We start from the raw sequence: 13,099 nt of genomic DNA on the forward strand, positions 1-13,099 counted from the left end.
AGGTGAGTGTTGTTTAAATTTGTTTTGGTTAACTTTTCTGCATAGAGAAACTTGACTCAATTATTCTTTTACAATCTCAATTTGCGACTGGAGTTCTTTTGTAGCTTTTGTAAGTTATCTGTGAAATCTGAACTGTATGCTCAAATTTTCTGAGGATTCCTTTTGCCATTCTTTTATCAAAGTTTCACCACTTTCGTAATATTTAGTGAAAATGGCTCCTAAAGGCAAGACATCAAAGCTGGAAAGAGAGGAAAAAATTCAGAAGGCGATCAAGGCAGTTGGCGAATCCGTTAGGCAAGCTGCAATCAGGTTCGACCTTCCGAGAGTCACCTTGTTGGATCGGATCAATGGAAAAACCAAATCTTCTAATGCAGGCGCACCCACCGCATTAACAATAGATGAAGAGAAACGGTTTGTTGAAGTGAGTAATTTTCCTGAAGGCAGAATAAACGCTTTAAATAAAATATTGAAAAACCACTAGTAGGGGGGGTTTCAGTTTTAAAATATCAGAGCAGTTATAATCACTATTGTGTATTATTTGTGGGGTATTTTAATTTTAAAAACATGTAAAAGCAGACTTGCAAAAACCTCTGCATCTGGAAAATAACTTCACCTCTCTTTCCCAACAGGTTTTAAACGTGTTCGCGCAATGGAAATTTCCAATTGACGGGACCACCCTACGTGAGATGGTGCAAAAATATCTGAACAAATTGGGAAGAAATGTGAAATGTTTTAAGAATAATTTACCGGGAGACGAATGGTTGCGTAGGTTCAGAAGACGAAATAACGTGACCGTACGATGTGCGGACAAAGTCAGCAGGAGACGCTTCAACGTCACAAGAAACGACCTGAAAGTAAGTGCACGTGTATTTTTGTGTTTTGAGCCTTAAATCGGACGGAAATTGTAACGGATTTAAAACTTTGTTATAAATACTGGTTTTTGCTGAGGTCATCAACTTTGTTACAAGCGACCATAATTGATAAGAAGGGTAAAATATAAAGTGGCAGATAGGGTTTGAATGGCTATTTTTTATTACACAGAAGTACCACGAAGAATTGTCAACGGCCATAAAGGACATCGATCCACGTTTGATATTCAATTATGACGAAACCAATTTACAGGACGACCCTGGGAAACAAAAGGTTTTGGTTGGGCGTGGTGCACTCAAGAGAGTAGAAAAATTGGTTGAGCATTCAAAACAAGCATACAGGTGTGTGAGAGTTCATTCCTGAAGTTTTTAATATTTCTTATCGGTTTTTCTATTGTTTTGTAATTATCATGTAACTGGGAATTACTTCTATTTCCTACGCCTCATCACTTAAGAATGCATACCTTTTTATCTGATTTTAGCATTATGTACGCCGGTAATGCAGCCGGCACGTATCTTCCGCCAATGATTGTATACAAGGCGGAACATGTATATGTTCAATGGACGTTAGGTGCTCCAGAAGGAACCGAATTTGGTTCATCCAAATCTGGGTGGTTTAATGGTAGAACATTTGAACATTGGTTCTTTGAGGTAAATAGAACTATTTAACATTTATTAAAGGAGAGGCTTGCGGCTAAATCCACCACTTCACCGTATTATCTTCCTTCAAGTTGTTTTTTCGTCGTCTCTAATTCGAGCTCTCAAAAATATACTTTTCAATTATAATACTCCCACACGGGCCTTGTATTCAAATCATCATAGTTATTTTAGTCCGTCATTTTACTAAAACTTTGTTAGAGGTCTCGTTTCAAGATAAGGAAAAAGTTGTATATGCTGATAAGATGTCGGCCTTCTCGTGCGTTTACTAAACCAATCTTTTATGTTATAGCTCTTCGTGAAGAATCTACCCGCCAACCGTGGTGACGAGTTTTGTGTACTCATTGGAGACAATCTTGGTGCACACTTTTCATTAGAAATTTTAGAGGTAAATATAACTCAAAACATTAGTATTCCATTTGGTTTACTGATCCTATAACGGTATAGCTTTACAAAGCATTTGAAATATTAATTAAACATGTGATCACGCATGAGCCACCTCGTTGGATAAATAACTTTCCGCAAAAGACTGTACGAACATTTTTCAATTAGATTCTGTATTTATTCTCTGGTTTCTTTTTCTAGTCCCTCTCACAGTTACCATAACAAATAAATTTTATTAGGACTACTTAGGCGTACAAACTTTCGCGCTTCTCGCCAATTTTGGCCATTTACGCGAAAGTAAATGTCTTTGAAAATTCTTAACAGGGCAATTCGCGAAAGTTTTTACTCGCGAAGGTTTGTACGCCTAAAGTACCTCGACCAAGAGTACTATTTTCTTTTGAAGTAAGAAATGCATTGCATTCAGATTGGTTACATTTTGCAATCCTTTTTTTAGGAATGTGTGAAACAAAAGATTCTGTTCATCGCTCTTCCTCCAAACGCAACTCACCTTGCACAACCACTTGACGTTGCCGTTTTCCGTGGGCTGAAGGCAAAATGGAGAAAGATTTTGACTGACTGGCGGATGGAGGTAAGATTGAATAAGGACAAAGTTAGTTTCATGGAATTTACAAAATGCTAAAGTGTTCTTTAAAATGTGATTAATTTTCGCTTTTTTCTACCCGCGAATAATATCTGTGTAGAGCTCAAACCCGCGAAATTTAATGACCACTAGTCGCGGTTTTCTCGAATTTCTTTCGACCGTCAAAATTAGTGCTGGTGAAAATTAGTTCTTGACGTATGTTTGGACGACACTAGTTATTATCATATCGTTTTAGAATTCTGGTAGCACGATTCCAAAGGCAGAGTTTCCACCGTTGGTATTCAAACTGCACGAGACGCTCCAGCCCGCTTCGCTCATCAGTGGTTTCAAGACTTGCGGGATCTATCCACTAGATCCAGAACCGTTATTGAAGAAAATCCCAACAGCGGTAATTTGGAATTTTAACTTTAAAATTTTCTTTAGCAAATAATTATTGTCTTATGTTATATGCTCGACCCTTACATTTCTCCCTGGAGTTTGCTACATTAATTGCCTTTGGAATTATAAGTAAAGATGTTTAACTCTAAATCATAAAAATGCCGCGGTTTGAAAGGCTGAACTTCTTTCAAATTAACGTTACCTTGTTTTGTTAATGTTACTAATTGATTCTTTTCCAGGAAGAGACAATATCAAAAGAAACGTCGTGTTTAAACGAAGTCACCGTGCAGCATCTGGTCGGTATGCAAGAACTGACCAAGAGAGCGGCAGAAAAAGATCGGCCAAAAAGACCCTCAAAGAAGGACATTGTGCCTGGGCGTCCAATTTCACCCAAGGATTTGTTGTCATCGTCAAGTTCGACACCAACTTCGTCACCGTCACCGTTACCATCACCGTCATCGACATCGACATCGACATCGACATCGACATCAACTCTGTCATCGTCAGCATCAGGTTCGACATCAACCCCGTCATCGTCAACATCAGGTTCGACATCAACCCCGTCATCGTCAACATCAGGTTCGACATCAACCCCGTCATCGTCGGCATCAAATCACCACACCACAAATTTCAGTGATGTTGAAGATGAGATTGAGAGCGCTGACGACAATAACATTTTAAACGAAGCTGAGAAAGGTGAAGAAATACAATCGTCCTACTCGTGTGGTGCTTGTGGTGGTTCCTGGGAAGAAGAAGCAGAAGATGCGAGTGCAAGGTCTGTGGTCAGCCTTTTCATTTACACCGTGAATGTAGTGGGCTGAATATCCGGCGTGTAAATGTGCAAAAATATAACGTTGCTGCTTTACCGGCATATTATTGCACGGGTTGTAAGAATTTCCAACCACCTGAAAAAAAAAGAGAAATGTGAAATTCATTATAAACCATATAAATGTGTCTTTCTTTTTTAACATTTAAACCCTAAGTCCAGTCGTTTTTGTTCGGCCGCGCCTAGATATAAGCAGGTGGGTAGGGCGGGATGGTTGGCGGTCACATCAAATTCATAATAAGGAAACCGGGTTCTTTTTATTCTTTTCGGTTCACGGTAAAAATGTCTACTAAAAAATTCCTCGCGTGCAAAACAAAATGTTGAGTTGTTGTGATTTGGACATCTTCGTTGAAAGCATGCTAATTAGTTTTTAGTGATTACTACATCGTTAAAGTTTTCTTTTCAAATATAAGTAATAACACTTCACATTTCTCATATTATATTAACAATCTGTGACGTGGATAGAGAGAGAGAAAAATTTAGTGATTGATTGATAACTTTGGTATGTATTTGTTTATGTTTGATTTTTTATTTCGAAGACCAGCCTACAGCTATGTCGAGATTGCAAGACGTATGTCGAGATTAAACGACTCTACGGTACTTAAACAAATAGTTTTTCCGTAAGCGGCCCAAGCCCTGACCTGGGAAACTTGGCCACTTTTGAGACTTGCTTTTTTGCCATGATTTTAGAATTTATAGTGGTGCCGGACCTGAAGTTTCGACCTAAAAGGTTCTAAAAAAATAGTAGAACCCATTCATCAGAAGATCATCAAATTGAAGTACTTTTCCATGGCAATATAACGGTTCGTCTAAATCAGGGCTTGACCCACTTACAGAAATTGGTAAATTGCCCTAAGAAAACCTTTCCATGGGTTGAGACCATGCATTGATGTTTTATTCACCCAGATTTGGGATGGAAACTAAATGAGTTTTTCAGCAATTACATCAAAATATGTCAGGTGTTTTAACGCTTTAAGGGCAGCAGTTAGTTCAACCCGACCCGAAACTTTTAGCGTGGGCGGCCGTTATAAGATAGAGCTCAGCTGACTGGGCCAGAAAACAGGCAATCTGTTATCAGGTTACTCTTGAAACTCTGATCAGCGTAAAAGCTGATGTCAGATGTACGTCTTCCGTTACGTTCGAAAAGTAGATTCAATTTTTAGTATGTTCTTTAACCTNGGTTGGCAGACGATATCATACTCCAGGATGCAAGTGAAATTTTTCAATCTGCGGACCTAGACGGGGGTTTGGTTATTATCAGTTAGGGTTAGGGTTGGAGCTCGAGAGTCACAATATAATTCGTACATTCGTACCCTGTGACACGACCCTCGACATGGCCCGAGAATTCTCGGGCCTCTTCGGGCCATGTTCGGGCCGAGAGACCCTATCAATTCTTTTGGCCCGAACATGACCCGAGTCATTCGGGCCATGTTCGGGCCATGTCAGGAGATTCCATATTTAAATTGATTCAGCATTTCCAGTCAAACAAAATAGTACAAAATAAGATTTGTCTGTTTTGTTTATATCGCTCAAAAAAACTTTACGAGCTTCCCGTGGACACAAAATTAAGTATAAGCCCGAAGGGCTAGAAGTGAATCTCTTTGGTAGGATTTGAAGCCAACAAATCCTACCAAAGTTGCGCGGCCTTGAGCGGCTCGCCTGGGTTTTACACAAATGACAGATTGAAACTAAAATTTACCGCTAAATTTCGAAAAAAATATCAATCATAAACAAAGGAATTGCTAGATTCAATCTGTCGTCAAAAATGCGGCGCATTTTTTAAGGCTTCACTTTTTCTTGCCTGAGAAAGGTTACATTATTTTGTGTATCATATCAGAGATTGAACTCTAGCTCTTCGGGCTTTAAACTCAATGCGTGGACACGCTTCAGTTTAAAACCAGGACCAGTTTACTAGCAAATATTTCCACCCTAAGTATATTTATAACTATGTTTTCATATCAAATAAGACATTTAATATTTATATGAATTTACAACATTCATATATTTAAAATATAGCAACACATTATCACACATAATTCTACAGAATACGTAGATGGTGTAAATTTAAAATTTCTACAGATTTGTAGATTTACGGGTAGAATTATTATTCTACAAAATATGTAGATTTATTAGTAGATTGCTACACAACAGAGTCTATATTGTATACACCACAATGAGTAATTTAGCGCTGACAAGTAAGGCTGAAGAATACACTGGGGTGGACTCACTCACGGTAAAATCAGTTAAATTCTACATTCTACATTATATGTCGATATTAAAGAGTGCCGTAATTCTACAGACGTCCGTAGAATTAAGAAAATTTATACATCTACTTATTTTGTAGATTTTCTTGTCAGACTGGCCTGAATATAATTAAGAGAAACCAAGTTTTTCTCAAAGAAAATGTTAAAAAAATTCAGTCCTGAAATTACACACCTGTTTAAATCATGTTTTCAAAAATTGGCCCGAGTGTGGCCCGTGCGTGGCCCGAGAATTCTCGGGCCATACTCGGGCTTTACGCGAATTCCAATAAAAGTTTTGGCCCGAGAATTCTCGGGCCATGTCGAGGGTCGTCCTGTGACTAACTTAGGCCAGACTTGATCAGTCGAACTAACGGATTTTTTAATCGAACTAATCGAACCTGATCGAACCTAATCGAACGATTAGAGTTCGATTATCGAACTTAATCGAACCTAATCGAACACTCACAATTTTTGATAAAACTCGAGTTCGATTAGTTCGATGAGTCGTCAGGTGATTAGTTCGATTAGTTCTATTAATTTCGATTAGTTCGATTGGTTTACTACGATTAGTTCGATTAGTTCGGCAACTTGACCAGTTAGTTCGATTAGGTTCGATTAGTGCGATAAGTTAAACTAGCGACTAGTTCGATTACCGTGAGTGGTCCTAAATCCGACAGCCCTGCCTAATTCCGACCCCCCAAATAAAACTGTTATGAAAAAAGAATTCTATGTTTACAACATTCCCTCCCCAAGTTGAACGATAAACTATTGCAAGAACTCTCAAAACAAAACATAAAACATCTAACAAGATGACTTTTTTATGTCAAGATGTCAATTAATGTGATAAAAAAAAAGTAGGGAGTTTTGTAAAAATAATTACCTCTTTATAGTAATTACCTTTTTTTCTGAATCCGTTGTTTGTGTTTAAAACGTTAACAATTGTTATTTGATTTAATCGTTTCAATGTACTATCAGACATCTCAGTTTAATTGACACTTTGGTATCTTTGTTGTGTCACAGCGAAAGGTTTGTTTTTATTTTAGTTTGTATCTTTGAAAGACCCCATCGGAATTAGGCAGGGCTGTCGGATTTAGGACCACTCACGGTAGTTCGATAACTTGACAATTCATTAGTTTAGTTCGATTAGTTCTACTAAGTTCGATTGGTTCAACAACTTGACAAGTGATTGGTTCGATTAGGTCCGATTAGTGCGATAGGTTAAATCAGCGACTACTCCGGGTACCGTAGGACGGGGTGAATTGGATAATTTGTTTAATCGCCTCTCATACTTCACTGACGATGTCTTTTTCCATTCTGTTTTCAGATCCCGTTCACTGATTGATCAAGCTATCGGAAAAATATTGCTTCGAAGATTTGGAACATGTTCTTCGGAAATTGAAGAAGAAAACCTTCTGATTTTCGGACCCTTTTTTGAGATGCCGAATAAGAAATAATGAAGTGACCGTGATTGGAGATTCCTTTGGCATTGTGTTCTACGAAAGCCAGTTGTACACAATCTTTGGTTCAATAAACGAAAAACAATGTCTATTCTTCGTATTTTCATTCTAAAGTTAGGGCGGAAAATTGTTCGCGTTAAAACGCGAATCGCCCATTTGCGCCCCAAGTTGAAGGCGTTGTTAAGTGATACGGAACCGAGAAATAGAAAGGAGTTAATTATTGAATAATTAAAAAATATCAAATGCCGTCATTATGTCATTTTTAATTGCTGCCACACTATCCCAAGAGGCTTGTTAGTGTTCAGAGTAGCTAGGAATAAATGTTCAAATGTTAAATAGTCACTCATTGTTCATTGTTGTTCACGTGAATACAATGTCTTTGTATATTTTGTATAGTGATAATTTAGGAGTTTATATGTTATGTATCATTTCCCAGAAGAAGATAGTGGGAAGGGTAAGGCTACAAACACTTTACAACAGGATAAGAACGTTTATTAAAGAAATGGACGCCTCAATCTCTCGTCCTTCCTAGGAAATGTCTTTGACGAAAGGGATTATTTCTAAAGGCTTGATAATGAGACATGGTACAGTATGAAGCAAGACATAATTTCCCGTTCATATGCTGTTCATTCTCTCGGAGGTCTCGCATCCCCTGGCTTAAATCATCTCTGACTCTGAGACAGGGGTGCAAATATTTCTGCAAGCGGAAATTGGAAAAAGGGGCAAAAAAGTATGACACGGTGGATCCCCTTCCTAGTGGAACAATTGGCAATAAATAATCGGCCCGGTGAGAAAATATGCCCCAGACATTTAAGAACCCGAGAAATTTTTATTTTCTATATTCCTTACCGTTTTTTTATCCTTCATTTTCCCATAGGGTATAAAAGTTCTCACCGGGCACTGAGAAAGACAATGTTATAAAGTATTTTCTTTCGCTAAGAAAAGAACAAAAAGTACATATTTTCCAAATAAGATCTTAAAAAGTTTGCTGCCAACTACGAGTATACTATGCATCTGAGCATTGAATACCATATAGAATTAATACTGTCTCCTGTATTTGTGTTCATGGCGATTCCACGCTGGTTCTGAATTCTTTAAGTGCCACCGTAATACCCCTGTCTCAGTAACTCAGTGAAAATTTGAAATCGACCATCGGAGAAGTTATGAAACAAGTAAAACGTCACACACACCGGGTCTGTATTTTTAATCTCTTAATACTCGCTGGAGTACGGAAAAATTCACTTTTAAGCATTATTCCTAGAATTCATTAATAATATTTTTTCGATTTTGACCGGGTTGACCTTGTTGCAGTAGAGGTGTCAAAATACCGACAGTTCTCCAAGGGCCCTTAGATACATATACTTTAGCTTGCTTCGTTTTTGTATTTTTGGAATCTTCCTTAAATTCTGCGTCGATCAGTAGGCAATTTGTACGCACTTAAAGCAGAACCAAGGCCACCGGAGCCTCTGAAAGTCAAACTTTCGATGAAATTCAATGAAGTCAAATTTCTGAAAATGGCTTGACAGTGAACGTGTTAGAGTTAGGTCATTCTTTGTAATTTTTTCACCGGTTTCCATCGGACAGGATCTGTGACCGGGTCACTGATACAGGGGTGTATCATACGCTTTCTCTTATCATTTTGTCGACAAATCTTAGAGTTAACCAGAGCGTTATTGATAATCTTCTCCCTCTCTCAAGTATCTAAGATTGTTCAGTACCACCTGAAATAACGGGAAAACAAAAATATACGATGATCAGGTTAATTTCTCTACTCTTTTTATCGGCTCAGCTATAATACACCCAGTATCGCTGCGAAACAGGAAAAAGTTAGCTTTTCATGGGGCATTAGTAGAAGTCCAGTGGATACTTGAGACAGGGGTATTCTATGGACGCTAAACGTCAAAACAATGTTCTTTTATAACGTCCGTAAAACAACGGGATATGTACACTGTTTTTTTTCGGGCGAATTTTCTATTAACCTAACCTAGCCTGTGAATGTGAAACAGAGCTGTGGGTATACTAAACTCTTCTGGGATTAAAAGAAATACGCACCTGCTGGGTATGATATATTTCTGTAACCGCGGAATATAACGACCATATAACTAACGACCATGTGTTTGTTGACTCTATCGGTCGATGCTTCAATGAAAATTTGATATTTTCGTAAGTTGTCCAGTCCAGTCCCTTTTCATTTTCTCTGGAACGAAACGCAAGCGTTAGATAAAAAACAAACTTGGATTTAGCTAATGTAGTCAGACCTTTCAGAGACGTTTCATTTTCTTACATTGCACTTTCTATCGTGCATTCAACCAACACTTTTCATAGCGCACACTAATCAAAATTTTAAAACTCACGAATTAGACCCCACTCGTCAAGTTCTGCGGTATAATTAGGTGGTAGGTCTCGTCGGGAAGAGGCAATTTCAAAACCTTCCAATTCTATCCGATTCACCTCGTCCTACGGTACTCCCCGCTAATTATTTTTTCGAAATTTTTCACCCAGGACATTCTTATTCCAACCCCTCCCCCGCTTACCGCTTATTAAGTTTTGAAATTTTTTCCACCCACCCCGCTTTTTCTACCCCCCATCTATTAGATACCCAAGAGTAGTTCGATAACTTGACAAGTCATTAGTTCGATTAAGTCCGATAAGTTAGCGATCCCACCCCCGTGCTTTTCAATCAAACATCGGATTGGAAGAAAAATTAAACGTAGGAACACGCTCGAAAACAAAGAAACCACTATCGAACCATTAAATCTAATCGAACTAATGGAACTATATCTTGATCGAACTAATCGAACCATTAGATATAATCGAACTAATCAAACTATATCTTGATCGAACTAATCGAACAAACTCGAACTTAATCGAACTTAATCGAACTTAAGCGAACACTCACAATTTTAAGGAAAATCTGAAAGTTCGATTATTTCGATTAATCGAACTCTAATTGTTCGATTAGGTTCGATCAGGTTCGATTAGTTCGATTAAAAAATCGGTTCGATTAGTTCGACTGATCGGGTCTGGCTTAGGATCCCGTAGGGATCCTTGTAGGGGCACCGGTAGGGTTGGGAGTAGCCTGGATATCCAGCCCGTAAACTTTTTTCTTGATTTTGATATTTCTTATGTTTACGGTCTGGTTTACCTAGATCGTCTGCATTCTCATCTGAGGATGATTATGCGGATATTCTGATTGGTTGGTCCAAGCGAATCAGAGATCTAAATGGTGGCGCGCATATAAGAAATTATGCGAGCCGACTTGAAGTGTTCGACTAAGTATTTGGATGGACCGCGCGGGCGATCAGCAAGGCGCGTACGCTGCTTTGCAAATCTCCCTGATTTTTCTTTTTTGAAGCAAATAACAATAGAATACCTAATTATCTCCCTTGGGTGTTTGACCACGCATCCAAATAAAAATAAACAATAATGGTAGGGAAGAAGTGGGAAGATCAAAACATGGGAATTTTTAGATGTTCTGGTTGTTTTCTTTTCAATTACTTGCTTAGATATTCTTGTTTTAATCTTCTTAATGACTTGGTTACATCGTGTAAAGAACTAATGGTATATCTTTATTTTGCTTTAATTCTTCTTTTCTGTTTGCCGATTTTGTATTGCTGTTTTGGGTTGGATTTTGAAAAAAAATTTTCTCCAAAATTCACTTATTGCACTTTCTGTCTAACAGACTTTCCACCACACTGTCTATATTTTATGGTCAAGGCTGCCATTCTAAATTGATTTATCACTGCTGGGGTACCATCTTGAAATTATGCATGTCATTATGTGCATATATTTATTTGCAGCCATGGGATTCATGCAGGAAAATCTGTCAACAGGGGTTCACCTGATTTCTAGGTGAACCAAGCTCTATAATTTTAGAACTTTGTCTGGCTGAGGTAAAACTTATTTTTTCTAAAATTTTGAGCTTGGATATCCAGGCTAGGTTGGGAGCTTTCTTAATTAGGGTCTGCAAATTACACGCTATAAGTATTTGCGAATGACAGCTTTCTGTCGTGTCTCGTTGGCGTAAGCGGTTAGGCATTGGGTTAGTAAACCAAGGTTGCTTGCATTTGGTGGTTCGAGCCGGGGTCGGAGACCTGTTTCACCGGTACGGGCAAATTTCAGAAAAATACTTAGAAAACAGTTAGAAACACTTGAGAAAGACAGAAAATCAGGATAGAAGATAGGAAAGTAGAAAAAAGGGGGAAAATAAGAGACGATGCATCCTGGAGTATGATATCGTTTGCCAACCGTTTTCGACATTTCCTTGACAGTCAGGCCCAGGGAAATCCATCAATACACTGTTTAACAGTCTCGCCATCTCCACCGTAGAGGCGGTAGGTAAAAATGCTCACTTTAGTATTGTGGAAGGTTAGAGAAATGTAAACATTGCCATTTTTTTTCTTTTCTTTAAAGAGAATGTTTTAGATGTTTGAACATGATATTAATGACAATGATATTAATGACAATTTTATGTATCTCTCCTGAAAATTTCACAAGAATTCATCTAGAGGAAAAGAAGTTATGATTAAATGAAATTCTTTACTTACCATTTCTCTGCTGGGTTTTCTTATGAGAACTGGATGTTTACCTACCATTTTTGCAATTGCAGTATAAATGTCACTTTTAAATTTTTTATGTACCGCAATTGCAGTATACTCAAGAAACAGAATTCAAGATTCAAGGAGAAAACAGGCAATTTTTGTACATACTTTAATCGTAGAAATTTTAGCGAGACTGATTTTAGCGTATATTAGCGAGTCAGGAAATTCTCGATTTTTTTGAGTTTTTTGGATTTATTTTAGTGAATCCTGATTTCAAAAAGTTTCGCATGGATAAATTTTAGCGAATATTTGTATTACATTATTGACTGAGTTCCTTTTCTAGCATTTCTCTGCACACTGAAACCCTTCGTATTGATAAAAAAGTATCAAGGCAATAAAACCAAAAATTCTTCAATTCTTATAAAAGAAGCATTATACATTAAGGGCCTATTTGTTTCACTTACTATAAATGCTGTAGATGCTATTTGCTAAAAGTGCTATGAAATTCCATGAAAACTTTGAAAATGATAGTAAATATTGCAAGTTTACCTATGGCTAAATCTTCATGATGCACCGACAAGCACGGGGACTTAGAAAATTTTTTGAAACTTTTCAATACTTTACCCCGGTTCGAACCTACATGTTTCTGATTACGAAACACGTAGTCTATACCAATGGGCCACGACGGCTGCTAATTTTCCGAAATTCAAGGTTATTTATAGAGTGACATATATAGTATATACGGGTGAACAGACCTCATGAGTTAGGCTAACTGTTATGATCGCCATTCCTCCAGGAAGACCCCACACACGGGTGCACCACCGGGAGGGTGCACAGCCGTCTGGGTGCATGTTAGGGATGAGCAGCAGGCACAAAACGCTGCGCTAAAAGGCCCTAAAAGAAAATCACCTATTTTGAACCACAGCCTAAAAGCCTCAAGAGATTATATCTTTTTTCCTAGGTTTTGTCTAATTTTTGTCTCTCGAGTCGTTTCTATCGTCTTGCCTCCTATTCAGGCCTCTTTGTTTTAGCCTTTCTTTTTCCATTGGGATTTTGACTAATTATGTTCTCGTCTTATATTTTTCTATTGTTTACTATAATTCAACACATCTTATTGATTAATTGTTTTATCCTCTAGTGAAC

At 37.9% G+C, this 13,099-nt stretch overlaps 1 protein-coding gene across 1 annotated transcript; it reads left to right on the plus strand.

Annotated features, from left to right (window-relative positions):
- Positions 1 to 211: 211 nt before the first annotated feature.
- On the plus strand, positions 212 to 3,710 carry LOC136808401 (uncharacterized). The gene is made up of 8 exons (XM_067064938.1): positions 212 to 421; positions 630 to 854; positions 1,042 to 1,211; positions 1,352 to 1,520; positions 1,819 to 1,914; positions 2,365 to 2,499; positions 2,747 to 2,899; positions 3,129 to 3,710. Exons 1-8 carry the CDS (start codon positions 212 to 214, stop codon positions 3,708 to 3,710), a joined length of 1,740 nt encoding a protein of 579 aa, XP_066921039.1.
- The last annotated feature ends 9,389 nt before the right edge of the window (positions 3,711 to 13,099 follow it).

This window comes from Clytia hemisphaerica, unplaced genomic scaffold, assembly GCF_902728285.1.
Source record: "Clytia hemisphaerica strain Z4C2 unplaced genomic scaffold, Clytia hemisphaerica genome assembly, whole genome shotgun sequence".
NCBI classification, from domain to species: domain Eukaryota; kingdom Metazoa; phylum Cnidaria; class Hydrozoa; order Leptothecata; family Clytiidae; genus Clytia; species Clytia hemisphaerica.